Consider the following 15,388-nt stretch of genomic DNA (forward strand, 5'->3'; position numbering starts at 1 on the left):
TATATCAGTTCAGTTCAGTTCAGTCACTCAGTCATGTCCGACTCTTTGTGACCCCATGAATCGCAGCACGCCAGGCATCCCTGTCCATCACCAACTCCCAGAGTTCACCAAAACTCACGTCCATCACGTTGGTGATGCCATTCAGCCATCTCATCCTCTGTCGTCCCCTTCTCCTCCTGCCCCCAGTCCCGCCCAGCATCAGAGTCTTTTCCAATGAGTCAACCCTTTGCATGAGGTGGCCAAAGTACTGGAGTTTCAGCTTGAGCATCATTCCTTCCAAAGAAATCCCAGGGCTGATCTCCTTCAGAATGGAACGGTTGGATCTCCTTGCAGTCCAAGGAACGCTTAAGAGTCTTCTCCAATACCACAGTTGAAAAGCATCAATTCTTCGGTGCTCAGCTTTCTTCACAGTCCAACTCTCGCATCCATACATGACCACAGGAAAAACCATAGCCTTGACTAGACGGACCTTTCTTGGCAAAGTAACATCTCTGCTTTTGAATATGCTATCTAGGTTGGTCATAACTTTCCTTTCAAGGAGTAAGCGTCTTTTAATTTCATGGCTGCAGTCACCATCTGCAGTGATTTTGGAGCCCAAAAAAATAAAGTCTGACACTGTTTCCACTGTTTCCCCATCACTTTCCCATGAAGTGATGGGACCAGATGCCATGATCTTCGTTTTCTGAATGTTGAGCTTTAAGCCAACTTTTTCACTCTCCACTTTCACTTTCATCAAGAGGCTTTTTAGTTCCTCTTCACTTTCTGCCATAAGGGTGGTGTCATCTGCATATCTGAGGTTATTGATATTTCTCCCAGCAATCTTGATTCCAGCTTGTGCTTCTTCCAGCCCAGCGTTTCTCATGATGTACTCTGCATAGAAGTTAAATAAACAGGGTGACAGTATACAGCCTTGACGTACTCCTTTTCCTATTTGCAACCAGTCTGTTGTTCCATGTCCAGTTCTAACTCTTGCTTCCTGACCTGCATATAAGTTTCTCAAGAGGCAGGTCAGGTGGTCTGGTATTCCCATCTCTTTCAGAATTTTCCACAGTTTATTGTGATCCACACAGTCAAAGGCTTTGGCATAGTCAATAAAGCAGAAATAGATGTTTTTCTGGAACTCTCTTGCTTTTTCGATGATCCAGAGGATGTTGGCAATTTGATCTCTGGTTCCTCTGCCTTTTCTAAAACCAGCTTGAACATCTGGAAGTTCACGGTTCACATATTGCTGAAGCCTGGCTTGTAGAATTTTGAACATTACTTTACTAGCGTGTGAGATGAGTGCAGTTGTGTGGTAGTTTGAGCATTCTTTGGCATTGTAGGGTTTAAATACTTGCCTAGTGACTATAATAATATGATAGCCTGAACCTACATACCAGCTGATGCTGAAGGTCTGAGGGTGATAGCATGGGTGGGAGGATATAATATTATCCCAGTCAGTTGAGATTGATTACAGTATGATTTTTTTCAGTTAGCTATATGTGATGCGTATCACTTGAGTATGAGTAACTTTTCTGTCATCACATGGGGTGATCATTCCAAGAAGCTGTCACTGTTACATCAGTCCACTTGTTCTGCTTTATCTGTTTATAATCTCTAGTTTCTTGTTATGCTAGTACTGTGATCACTGGGTTCTTAGAAAGCCAATCAGAAAGTAGTTAACTAAATTATTATAGCAAGACCTAACCTGTAGCATTATAGCAATGCTAACCTGTATTGCTAGCATTAAAGGAACAGGTTAGCATTAAAGGAACCTGAAATGTACATCCCCAGACTCACAGAGTTGGTATTGTTACCTGGTATACAAAAATTCCCAAATTGCTTAGGTGGTCAAATTGCATGTGTGCATGCTCTGTCATGACCGACTCTTCACAACCCCGTGGACTGTAACCCTCCAGGCTGCTCTGTTGATGGGATTCCCAGGCAAGAATACTGGAGTGGGTTGCCACTTCCCCTTCCAGGGGATCTTCTTGACTCAGAGATAAAGCTTGCATCTCTTGCACCTCCTGCATTGGCAGGCAGATTCTTTACCACCGCACCACCTGGGAAGCCCCTGAGCTAGCCAAATTATCTCTTACCAGATGCAGCCTTTTGAAATTCATTTCTTTGGAATCAAGGTTGTCTAAAGCAGTTTTTTCTGCTGTGTGTTCTCATAGTTGGCCCTGCATGAAATCCAGGCTATATATCCCTTGGAGCATCAACTAGTGATCTATAAGAAAGAAATGTCAGACTATCTTCATAATTCAATCCATATGAGGTTGTTGAGTGATGCTCAACCTGATTTTGTTCTTATTTTCATTATCTTTTGCTGTTGTTTGTAATTCGTGAGTTGTTCTTCACCATTCTGTGTAATGTTAATAATGTTTTTGTTAGTACTTTATTGCTGTTCACATTTTATTGTGTAAGCCCATAGTTGCTTTTTATACTTAAGTCATTATTTTTCCTGTATCAGGTATTGTCGAGGTACTTGCAAAAGGGAACCTATATGAATCAATATTTGATGAGCAACCTTTATGAGAGGAATCTGTAAACTTTGATTCATGGACGAAGTCTCCTTGAACTCTATTGCTATATATTGTGACCTCCATTGAACAATATACCTTTCATATTATCTTTATGTGTCTTGTTTCATTAGATCTATTTCTGTATTTGCTTCTCTTCATTGGATTTTAAACTTTAGGCGAGCAGAGTCTGTCTGTTCCTTGCAGTGCCCACATCAGGCCTTGAACATTTGAGGCACCCGTTAAATTTAAAGAGAATTAAATGGAGCTGAGAGTAGGATTAAATGGGAGATGAGAAAATTTCTGTCCCAAACAGCATTTTAAAATCTGTTTTCATATCAAAATGTGCCTTATTTATCTCCGAGTGGGAGATAAAGCATTCTTTGGCATACATGCCTAGTCAAAGCTCTAACAGAGTGTATAGCATAGAAACTTATTTAATTCTGTCTGACCTGGTACTCCTCAAATTTATTTGACAAAAGCACTTTTTTGTGAAGGGTCTCGACTGCAGTAGAAAGAAATCACCTCAAATTAATTTAAGCCCCAAGTGGAATTTTCTGGCTTATATAACTAGTAATAATTCTTGATGAGTTCACAGAATGGAGAGGCTACAGGACCTCAGGGCCTGAGGCTGGGGACTAAGCAATCTCTCTTTTCATCCATTTTTCTCTCCTGGTTTTGTGTTTCATTTTGGCCGTTGACCTCATTCTCTCCTAGTGTGGACAATCCTGTGACAGGCCCTTCCAGCAAAGAGGGTAATAACCTTAGGTGAAAGGGAAACATTGATTTTTACACATTTATTTGAATGTTAATTTTCCAAAATGTTTTGGTCCCTGTGTAGATGGTGCATCCGTCCTTTGGACCAGCCACTGTTATCAGTAGGGGAGTTTACTAAGATGAGTCCTATCTAGGCGTTTGTCCACTTAGATGGCCTGGGTGGTGGTGGGATGCCCAGAAACCACTGCTTTAAGAGAAGAGTTAGGAAAGCTTATTGGGAAGAGCAGAAATAATAACCACCATTCATTCACTGAACAAACATTTATTTTCATCTTTTCTTCTAGGCATTAAGGATGTAACACTGAACAAAAGAGATGGATATTATCCTTCTATTAGGGAACATACATTCTAGTAAGGAGGCAGATAATAAGGAAGATAAAGTAAAAACTGTAGCATGTTTGACTATAATAAGTACAAAGAAAAACATAAGGTAGGACAGAGGAGTAAGAAGAACCTGTGGGGAAAGGGAGGTGGAAATTTTAACAAATGTGGCCAGGGAAGGTCTCAATGTTGAGAAATAACATAAGTAAAGATCTGAAGGAAGTGAGGAAGGGAGCCCTGCAGACGTTCCATTCAGACACCAGCAGATGTGAAGGCCCTGAGGGAAGAGTGTGCCTGGTGTGTCAGAGGGAAGGTTTGGCCCCTGGGATGGTGGGTCTGAAGAAGACTGGGAAAAAGCAGCTGGAAATGAGGTCAGGGAGCTGATGGGAAGCCCGATGATGCTGGAGTTGTGGCTTGTCATAATAAGATTGCCTTCTCAGTGAAATGGGGACCAACAGAGGTTTTCTCTGACTCCTGATTTGATTGCCCTGGCTGCTTTGGTGAACAGACGGGAGCAGGGCGGGGGGCAAGGGCAGAAGCAAACGATCCAGCTGGGAGACCAATGCCATACCCAGGAGGGAGGTGCTTGTAATGTGGCCCAGGGTGGTGGCAGTGAAGATGGTGAGAAATGGTTGGACATCTCTGATGGTGGGTCCAACAGGATTCACTGGTAGAATGGACATGGGGTGTGAGAGGAGGAGAGTGTGGAAGATGACAGCAAGGTCTGGGCCTGGGCATTGGAAAAATGGAGCTGCCATGAACCAGATGAGCAAGACCCCAGGATGAGCTAGTTTGAGGGGACTCTTGGGAGGGGGGCTTGGTTTTGGATTTGTAAAATTTGCAATGCCTGTTAAGACTTTTGAGGATAGATGTAATAGAACTGGACTTCAGGTAAGAGGTCCTGGCTGAAGTAAATCTGTTCAACTCTTTGTGACCCCATGGACTGTAGCCTGCCAGGCTCCTCTGTCCATGAAATTCTCCAGGCAAGAACACTGGAGTGGGTCCCTTCTCCAGGGGATCTTCCCTAGCCAGGGATTGAACCTGGGTCTCTTGCATTGCAGGCAGATTCTTAACCATCTGAGTCACCAGGAAAGCCCATAGATCTGTGAGCCATCAGGACACAGATGAAATTTAAAGGCAGGGGGCTTGTCGAGATCACCCAGGAATGTGTGTAGAGAAGAGAGTCATCTGAGGACTAAATTCCAGGGCAACTCAGGCACCACACATTTTTATTTTGGAATAGCTACTAATTTCTTCAAGAACACTAGTGTTCTACAAACACAGTGTGAGATTTGCTGATCTCAAAGAATATATCTTTATAACTACTTCTCTTCTGAGCACATAGAATGCAGTTCCTCTAGCTTTAAAAACATGCTTCAATTTTTCCAAAATGGTGTAGTCATCTTAGTAAAGGTACCATACAAGTAAAACATTTTGTGGAAGAATATAACTGTGGGATGTTCTACATGTTCTGTGAGTCAGTAGTTGCTTAGTGATAGATCCAGACAGTTAGTATGTTCTAGAATGGGCCTCTAAAACCTCTTGAACTTTCCTGGGCATTTAATGTTCTTATGGTCTGACTGTAAATTCTGCAGAGCTCATTCCTTCCATTCAAAATATTTACGACAGCTGAATTATGTTGCAAAGGAAGCAATCAGTTCTGTGTGGGATAAACTGTTCTAACCCTCAGGGAGCTAAGAGCAAAGACTTCAGCCTTGGCAAAAGCATGATTCCAAAATGAATGCTTCTGGGACAAATTGAGAGAGTAGGATTGACGTATATACACTACATGTGTGAAACAGACAGCCAGTGGGCAGCTGCTGTGCAGTACAGGGAGCTCAGCTCAGTGTTCTGTGATGACCTAGACAGATGGAATGGGGGGTTATAAGGGAGGCTCAAGAAGGAGGGGATGTATGTATACACATAGCTGATTGACGTTGTTGTACAGCAGAAACACAACATTGTAAAGCAATTATACTCCAATTTAAAAAATTTAAAAAAACAAATGAGTGCTTCTGGAGTTCCCTAGGAGCAGTGCTGAGAGAGTGAAAAGGCTTGTTCTGAACTCTGAAGGAGGTTTAGAAAAGGTAGAAATGAGGAAAGGACAGTTTTTGGTCCTAAGCGTGGGAGGCTAAGTACCTAAAACAGGAGATTATGATCAGATGACCTATCTAACGACAGCAAAGAGTGCTGGAGAGAATGGCAAGTACAATCAGATGATTATAGAGCTTCATGGCCTGTGTTGGTAATGGGAGCTCTCTCTGGAAAGAGTCGGAAGAAGGTTACTCTAGCAGTGGCATTTCATCATGCCTTTGGGTCACTTGACCATATCCCAAACTACTCCATGTTACACAGAGCAGTTCATTACTGCAACTTCCTTTGACTATAATAACAATTTGATGGTTTTAGACTATTCCCATGGCTGCTCTTTTCGTATGTGTAGAAATAAACAGACTTTTTGGAAATATTAGTATTGCTTGAAGGATTAATGGTATAAACTTTGGAAAAGTCTTTTACTGCTGGAAGTAGTCGTGTTTCTAACATCCAAAAATATATACCTTGCCTTTGTGGGTTTTTTTTGGTTTCCACTAAATTATTAGTTCCAACTTCCTTCTTTTTTTTTGCCTCTCAGTTTTCTTCTGGTATGAAGTTCCAAAGGCAAGAATCTTGTTAAAATGCTACTGAAGGTGATGGTTTTGGGGATCAGTTTTCATGGCACTTATTCTCCCTTATTGAGAACTATTTATATGGAAATAGAAAATAAAACTCTACTGTAATTTTTCATTACTGGGGAAAATTGGGCCATGCCTCCCACTTCCCATATAGGTGATAACCTTTGGCAGAAAAAAGTTCACTGGTAACTTTTAACTTAAGTGGGGAGACATTCATATTGGTGAGATGTGTATATCAGAAATCTTCTTGCAAAATTCTTATCTCTTTCTTGTTGTGATTGTTGAGATGTTTTCCTTGAGCTGTTGGGAGACGTTTCCCACTCATGGTAGGATACTTGAACAAGCCTGTTCTAAGTGGGAGCTGGGTTGGGAGGGGGAATGAAGGAATAACATCTACAGGATAAGTTTTCAAAGTGACTGTTAGGCAACCTTTCAATTCAGTTCAGTTCAGTCGCTCAGTCGTATCCAACTCTTTGCAACCCCATGGACCGCAGCACGCCAGGCATCCCTCTCCGTCACCAACTCCCAGAGTTTACCCGAACTCATGTCTGTTGAGTCAGTGATGCCATCCAACCATCTCATCCTCTGTCGTCCCCTTCTCCTCCTGCCTTCAATCTTTCCCAACATCAGCGTCTTCTCAAATGAGTCAGTTCTTTGCATCAGGTGGCCAAAGAATTGGAGTTTCAGCTTCAACATCAGTCCTTCCAATCAACACCCAGGACTGATCTCCTTTAGGATGGACTGGTTGGATCTCCTTGCAATCCAAGGGACTCTCAAGAGTCTTCTCCAACACTACAGTTCAAAAGCATCAATTCTTCAGCGCTCAGCTTTCTTTATAGTCCAACTCTCACATCCATACATGACCACTGGAAAAACCATAGCCTTGGCTAAACAGACCTTTGTTGGCAAAGGTAACCTTTACTCTCCATGAAAAGCACTTTATACCTTTACCTTTCTCCTCAAGCTCCCATGTACGTCCATCTTCCTCCTCCTCACCATCAGGTCATTCATATTTCCCTGAAAAAATGTAAGTCCTTGGAATCATCTTCACCCCACAGACTTCCCAGATCACCCCCGACTGTACCTAGAGTCTGCCTTGCCTGGTTAGAATGGATGAGTTGTGTTCCATCTGGATTTAATCCCTCTAGCTATGCATGGATATCTCTCTTCTCAATAGTTCAAGATTGCTTGAGCTGATTTGCAGTTATGCCCATTTCTCCTACGGTAGTAATCTGTCTTTACTAGATCATCTTCATGAACATTCCAAATTGTGATCATATTCCCCATGGAAAATCTCCATTTTATCCCTTTCTTCATCTACCTCCTTAATTCTTGGCTTTTCTTGGTAGCAACATTTTGCAAAAGAATTCTCTCTACTCCCTGTCTCCATTTTTTCACATCTTATTCTTTACTGGGTAGCCTGGTGTCCGCTCTTGTATAGATCATCCACCCCTTCCATCTTGTCAAATTCATTGGTCTTTACTTTCTTTTAAAAAACAATTTTTTAATAATTTGGCTGTTCTGAGTCTTTTGGTTGTAGCATGTGGGATCTTTTTAGCTGTGATTCTTTTTATAGCTGCAGCATGCCAACTCTTAGTTGCCACATGTGAGATCTAGTTCCCTGACCAGGGATTGAACCCAAGACCCTTGCACTGGGAGTATGGAGTCTCCCATAAGACCACTGGGACTTCCCTCATGGTCCAGGTCCCATCATTAGTCCTTTATTACTTTTCATCTTATTTGAACTTCCAGCATCCTTTGACACTGAAGCAGATAATCCTCTCTTCATTGTTCCCTTTCTTCACCTAAAGTCCTGGTTGGTGAAGGCCTGCTTCTATTCCTACCTCACAGGCTGCTCTTTTTCAGTGTCCTCTGCCAATATCTGCTTCCATTCCTATAAAAGGTTAGGTACCCCAGGGTTTAGGGTCAGTGGGCAGATGTTAAGGGTCAATGGACAGCCCTTTCCTCTGTCTACACTAACACCCGAGGTTGTATCATCCTATCACATGGTCTTAAATCCTGAGTACATGGTGATATCTCCTAAATTTAGGTCTTTCTACTCCACCTTTCCATGGACTTTTCTTTAGTGGGTAAGTTCTGTTTAAAACATCTGAAACTCCTTACTGTGCCTTCAAGACCCTCACCTGCTGGCCCCCCTCACGTCTGCAACTTCATCTGCTGCCGTTTTCTCTCCTGTGCTCCATCTGCTCCCACACACTTGGCCACCTGCTGTTGCTGTAACTGCCTAGCTCTTGCCTGGCTCAGAGGCTTTGGACTTTCTCTTTTCTTTGCCTAGAATTTTCTTTGCCCGGATCTTTTCTTGGCTTGTCCCCTTACCCCAGTGTCAAACGTGCTGCTTCAGAGGCCTTCCCTGACCTCCTTGTCTAAAGACGTATCCTCTTACATGTCTTACTTTTTTTTCTCAACACTTATCACTACTTTAAATTCTATTTTACTTCTCCCCTGCTGGAATATGAGCTCAAGAAGGCCATGTCATTAGTTGACACATCCCTTATCATCAGGGCTTAGATCAGTTCCTGGCTCCAAGGAGACTCTTAAACTCATGTTTATTGAGTTGAATAAGTTAATGAATTGATACGTATGTAAGTATTGTTTTATATGTAAACCACATGGCTGTACACATAATGTTTTTGCATCCAAAATACAGAGAAAAACTTATATAATAGAATGGTTAGACATAATAGAAGAATGGCTAGCTAGGGCCTGCCTGGTGCACGTAGACTCATAAAGAAATTTCTTTGAGTTCCCTTCTCTGGAAATAAGTTGTGTCTTCTTGGCTCTTCCCATGCAGCTGAAGAATAAGTTCATGAAAAAACTGCCACGTGATGCAGAAGCTTCCAACGTGCTTGTTGGCGAGGTAGACTTCTTGGATTCTCCTTTCATTGCTTTTGTTCGGCTGCAGCAGGCAGTCATGCTGGGTGCCCTGACTGAGGTCCCTGTGCCCACAAGGTAAGCTGCTCCCTGACTCACTGGGGTCCCGTGTGGTCATAGGGAAAACTCCTCCCTCTCAGGCTAGAGAGCCAATAGGATGAGGGTTCACCCAAAGCAAGCATGTTGGAAAGGTTTAACTTGAAATAACGGTTCAGTCTGACTTTCATGCTCTCGGTTGACTTGACACATGTATAGTAGTAATAATGATTATAATAATTAATTGGACTATGGAATAGTTTCTGATGGATTAGCCTATTTAATACTCATAATAATTTTTAAAGTATAAACTATAAGGGACTTTATAGATGAAGAAACAGTTTGAGAGTTTAAGTAACTTCTACAAGATCATATAGATGGTAAATGGTTCAGAGGTCTGAGTCATTTTCATTTGTTCTCTGTTTGATTAGAAAATTGATAGTGGGTATGTTCATACATACATATACACATTATATATATCAATATATGTAAATGTGTCTATGTGTACATATTTAGATATGTATATATGTGATTTGACTCAGTGGTAAAGAATCCTCCTGCCAGTGCAGGAGATGCAGATTTGATCCCTGGATCAGGAAGATCCCCTGGAGAAGGAAATGGGAATCCACTCCAGTACTCTTGCCTGGAGAATGTGGACAAAGGACCCTGGTAGGCTACAGTCCATGGGGTCCCAAAAGAGTTGGACATGACTGAGTGACTAAATAGCAATATGTGTTTATTATATATATGCACAAAAGTAAAAATCATTAAGTTGTACACTTAAATTTGTGTATTTTACTGTTATGTGTTAGGACTCATAAAGTTTTATTTTAAAAGAACGTATACTACTGTTATTACAATCATGTACTCATACTGCACAGTACCTTAGAAGTCATCCTTTTTTATTTCTCTCTGTAACTGAGCCCAGTAGAAGAGCTAGGAAGCTTGACTTTTATGTCAAGTGTAGTAGGTAAATAGAAGCTAATGCTTCAAATAAACTTGTACTTAGGAATAGGTTAAAGAGAAGTCTATAATCTTCAGGTTGACATTAGAAAATTGTTATAAAATAGGGCCTTTTTTGGGGGAGTGCCCAGGGCAAGGGCAGGGAACTTTTCTGTAGGTTTTGCCAGGTGAGCAGGAGAGGCTATGGATTTCCAGTGGTCTCAGATGATCTGAGCAAGGTAAACCAACAAGATAAGGGGCTCAAGATTTGTTTTGAGCTAATTCAGGAGGAAAATTAGGAGAACATTTCCTTATGGCCTTCCATTCTATACATTACAGGCCATTCTTTTTTACGCTGCTATTTTTATCCCATTTTTCTATTTCTTAGACACTAACAACAGGGAGAATACTTGTCATATTACAATATAGGAATAATATAAGCAGTCGTTGGACAAATAGCAGAGGAAAGGGGATAGTTACAGCTTATTCAGTTAATGGGATTATGATGATTTGTGTTTTCTATAACTTAGCTTTTTGCTTGAAAACATTCCAGCAGAGCCTTGCAGGTCCATCTGAGCAATCACCTGGCGAACAGCTAGCTGACTCAGTCATGGCCGAACTCCAGCTTGCATGCCCCTTTGGTTTTATTTATGTCTCTTTGGACCAACTTTTCTGGAGCTTGAAAGAAAAAGACATGCCAAGAAGTGTTCAGTTGCTCTTTTTCATTTTTTATTCTTTTTCTCTAGAAGCTACAAATAAAAATATTTTAAGAGGTTTTTTATTTAAACAATAACACAAGATCATTGAGTAGCAAGTCATGACCATTTTGGAGCCCCTCTTATCATCTGCTCCTGTCCGGCTCATGTTTTTCTGTCCTGGACAGTGGTACTAGTCTAGAGGTAAAATCAAGCATTATTTGAATTGAGAAAAGGAGCCCAGTCTATTCAAGGGAATATAATTCAATAATGCTTCAATTCATAAAGCTATTTCAGGGCAGTAATCTGAATAATATATCCTAGCATATTAACATTTTTCCAGGAAATAGTTTTATCCATTTGCTATCCTCTGAACCAGGGCAAGCTGTAATCACTGAGAAGAGAGTCTCATTAGCTTCTTTGTGTGTGAGTAATACAGGGCCACTTACAGTGGCTGCATCCTGTGAAATCTAATAAAGGAAATCCCACAAGGAGCGTGGTGGTCATTGTGGAGGATGTCTCTGCACTCAGCTGTGTGCTTTAACATGCATGCCACCCCGCTATCCTGCACAGAAACCTGAGAAATCTGTTTCTGTGCACATCTTGTAATGTGCACATCTTGTCATTTTTTCTTTTGAAAAATTTTTCCATTTTTCCTTTCCTTTTGAAGGTGGAAGGCAGACTCTTTTACTTATTATTATTATTCTTACTATTTATAATAAATAACATTACTAGCATGCATCTTTTAGGAAATATGATTATAGCCACTCCGTTTGTATAGAGTTCATGAATTTCTCTATCCACTCTGCTCTTTGCTTGATCTAGTTTAGCTTTCTGTTTGCAGCTGGATTCCTACAGACTGGGTAGATGCTTTCTACATAGAGGACCTTCTTGTCATCCATGTGAAAGCAGATGAACTCTGTTCTTTGGTGACTTAGTCGGGTATGTTTATGATTTTCTTAGTGTCTTAACAGGCACTTTGCTTTGCTATTATCTTACATCTGTTTCATTGAGGCTGCCACTCAGTCATATTTATGGGCCACATGGAGATGAATATAATTCCCATTTTATAGTTCAGAGATGGAGCCACATGGATGACGTACTGTCAGTGCAGATTTCTGACTCTGAAGCCAGGCTCTTAGGGAAAATCTAAGAAGACTCCTAGAATGGATTGCAAAAAAATGCTTTAGGGTTTTCCCATGAAGACTAATCAAAGCCCTTGATCAATCTGTGCTTTTCTTACCTTGATTTTCACATCTGAGGCAAATAATTATAAAGGGAGCTTGCAGCAGCAGCCCTCTATAAAATTAGAATGTTTACCCCTTTGTGTCACCCTTAGTTAATGTCTATTTTGTTATAAATAATGATCTGCCTGAAAGCAGTTCTTTGTCCCTAATTGTCAAAACCATAAAAATTCTAGTAGAGGACTTGGGATGGAGGTCTTGCTAGTTCAGTTCTGTCTTGTGTAACAGTCTTCCAGTGGCTCACTGCTGTTTACTATGTGCAACATGGTTGGTTATGATGGGTTTGTGGTCCTTATGAATTTATTGAGGAAGCTACAGTTTAGCCACATTTTCCAAAGCCACTAAATATGAATAATGGGTTATTTGATTCACTGTTGTTTGAAAAAAAGGGAGTAAGGAATTGGTACATGCTGAGTTTATTTTAGAATGGCTGTGATATATCAGGAAGGAGGAGGGGTGCACATCTCGGAAAAGATGGAGAGGTTTAGGAAGGCTGGCTCTTTTTCTGATATTATGCTCTATTTCTGCCTATAATTATTTTGTGAATATGAATATAGTCCGTTGGTTCTGGATGCAGATCATCTGGTACTGATTTTTGTTGTGGTGAATGCTAGAGGCATTCTCCACAGGCACGATTGCTGCTGCTGCTGCTGCTGCTGCTGCTAAGTTGCTTCAGTCGTGTCTGACTCTGTGCAACCCCATAGACAGAAGCCCACCAGGCTCCTCTGTCCCTGGAATTCTCCAGGCAAGAACACTGGAGTGGGTTGCCATTTCCTTCTCCAATGCATGAAAGTGATAAGTGAAAGGGAAGTCGCTCAGTCGTGTCCGACTCTTCGCGACCCCATGGACTGCAGCCTACCAGGCTCCTCCGTCCATGGGATTTTCCAGGCAAGAGTACTGGAGTGGGGTGCCATCACCTTCTCCACCAGGCACGATTAGTTACATGGAAAAGTGAGCACATCAGAGTGGAAGGGCCTCATGAAGATTCTCGAGACAGCCAGGCACTATTATAAATTCTGTGACTTGTGTCTACTTATAAGCAAATACAAAGAACTCAGCAACATAAATTATTTCCCCTGAGCCAGCAATATGGGCTGTGCCCTTTCAACCACACAAATGTAATATTTATTCTAATTCGTTAATAAAAAAAGCTTTTGGTTAAAAATAACATCTGTCCATTGACAAAAACAAAAACAACCACTTGAGTCATGAAAGTTTTCAGTATGTTATAAAAGCCGAGTTTGGCAAGATGGACTTCTGTCATAAAAGTTGTAACAGCTTTTGCTTCTTGGAGGGTTAAAGAGGAGAGAACATGTTTCGGACAGAGGGAACTTCAGCTGGATAAGTTGTTCTGTGTTGTTAGTTTTCCCAGATCTCTCATCTCCATTTCAATAGTGCACTTCCAATTACAGTCTTCCTAGGGGTCTGCTTCCCTACCGATGAAATTCTCGACCTGAGATGATGTTTCCTGCTACTTGTGGGTGTCCAGAGTTCCTCTCTATGCATTTTAAGAAAATGGATTTACTCAGTGGTTCCTGACTGAAGTAATGTGAAAATTTTAACTGATACGTAACTTTTTATTTCTATTTGGCACTTGGTATTTTCTTTATACTTTATATATATATATATACATATATATATATATATATATATATCAGATCAGTCAGTCAGTCATGTCCGACTCCTTGCGACCCCATGAATCGCAGCACGCTAGGCCTCCCTGTCCATCACCAACTCCCGGAGTTCACTCAGACTCACGTCCATCGAGTCAGCCATGCCATCCAGCCATCTCATCCTCTGTCGTCCCCTTCTCCTCCTGCCCCCAATCCCTCCCAGCATCAGAGTCTTTTCCAATGAGTCAACTCTTCACATGAGGTGGCCAAAGTACTGGAGTTTCAGCTTTAGCATCATTCCTTCCAAAGAAATCCCAGGGCTGATCTCCTTCAGAATGGACTGGTTGGATCTCCTTGCAGTCCAAGGGACTCTCAAGAGTCTTCTCCAAATGAACATATATATATATATATTTTTAATAAAAATCACATTACTCAAGAAAGAGGAATTGTACGTTTATGCCTAACTTAATGAAAACACTGTAGCTCTCATATACTGGGTTTGCTACTATGATAAGTGGTTTTTTTATGGTCACCACTGGTCTGTTACTGCCATTTCTTCTTTGGTGCTGTTTAGTAAAGAGCATAGTAAATATCTGTAGAAAATGTATGCCCTCATCTCATAGGATTTAAGGTGGAGGATCCACTACTCTGTTATCCCTTGGACCAGCGGCCCATTGTCTGCCAGAATTTATTTGAGAACTATTAATGACTGAGAGCATTTTCTGCACTTTCTAATAAGCCACTATTTTGGCTTTGTTGCCATATAGTCAACCTGATAATTAATTCACGTGTCAGTTGATAAATGTGCATTTCCATAGTGTGTATTTATAAATGTAAAATAATCATGATGCAGATACTAGGGAGAGGTAGGAAGATGTAGACAGTGATTCTGGAAAGGGTTAGATATTGTGTAGTGCTTAGATGCTAATATTTGGATGTGCTCAGATGCTCAGTTGTGTCTGACTCTTTGAGACCCTTTGGACTGTAGCCCATCAGGCTCCTCTGTTCACGGGGTTCTCCTGGCAAGAATATTGGAGTGGGTTGCCATTTCCTTCTCCAGGGGATCTTCCCGACCCAGGGATCAAACCTGTGTCTCTTGAGTCTCCTGCATTGACAGATGGATTCTTTACCACTGCCATCTGGGAAGCCTGAAATAATAAAAAACGACAGGCAAAGGAAATACATTGTTTTAAAATGTATTAAGTAAAGCATCCAGGTGTTACATATGCTCTCTTGCTGTACCACATTGGCCACTTGTGTCTAAAGCTATGCCCTATCGTCCTGCCTGGCAGCTGGCCCTTGGTAGACAAGTAAATAGAATTGGGACATACGAAAAGTACTATATGTGTTTCTTAATGAGATTTGCATTTTACTTTATTTGTTAAATGTTTTTTTCAGGTGTTGCACTCATTCAGTGAGCCATCCCTTCAGAAAAGTGCATTGTACTTTTCTGTCAATAAAAAAAGCTCTTGATAATACTGTATGTGGTGGTGTATAATTTAGGTTCAGCTTCAGAAAAAGGCAAGTTCTAGTTAGAAGAATTAAAACCCAGTTCTAATAATGACTTCCTTCATACTTGAATGACTTTCGTGCCTGCTGATTGCTTTTGCCCATTTCATCTACTGTGATAACACTTGAAAGCGAGTGCACTGCTCCACTCCAGAACTGGTTTCTAAGCAAATAAATACTGAATGG

At 41.2% G+C, this 15,388-nt stretch overlaps 1 protein-coding gene across 6 annotated transcripts in view; it reads left to right on the forward strand.

The window, feature by feature from the left end:
- SLC4A4 (solute carrier family 4 member 4) overlaps positions 1–15,388 on the forward strand; it is a 362,219-nt gene that overhangs the window by 239,612 nt on the left and 107,219 nt on the right. For all 6 annotated transcript variants that reach the window (XM_070372496.1, XM_070372497.1, XM_070372498.1 and 3 more), the window contains one exon: positions 9,084–9,241. In XM_070372496.1, coding sequence (XP_070228597.1) covers positions 9,084–9,241 — 158 coding nt within the window. The remainder of the gene's footprint in view (positions 1–9,083; positions 9,242–15,388) is intronic.

This window comes from Bos mutus, chromosome 6 (assembly GCF_027580195.1).
Source record: "Bos mutus isolate GX-2022 chromosome 6, NWIPB_WYAK_1.1, whole genome shotgun sequence".
Lineage (NCBI taxonomy): Eukaryota > Metazoa > Chordata > Mammalia > Artiodactyla > Bovidae > Bos > Bos mutus.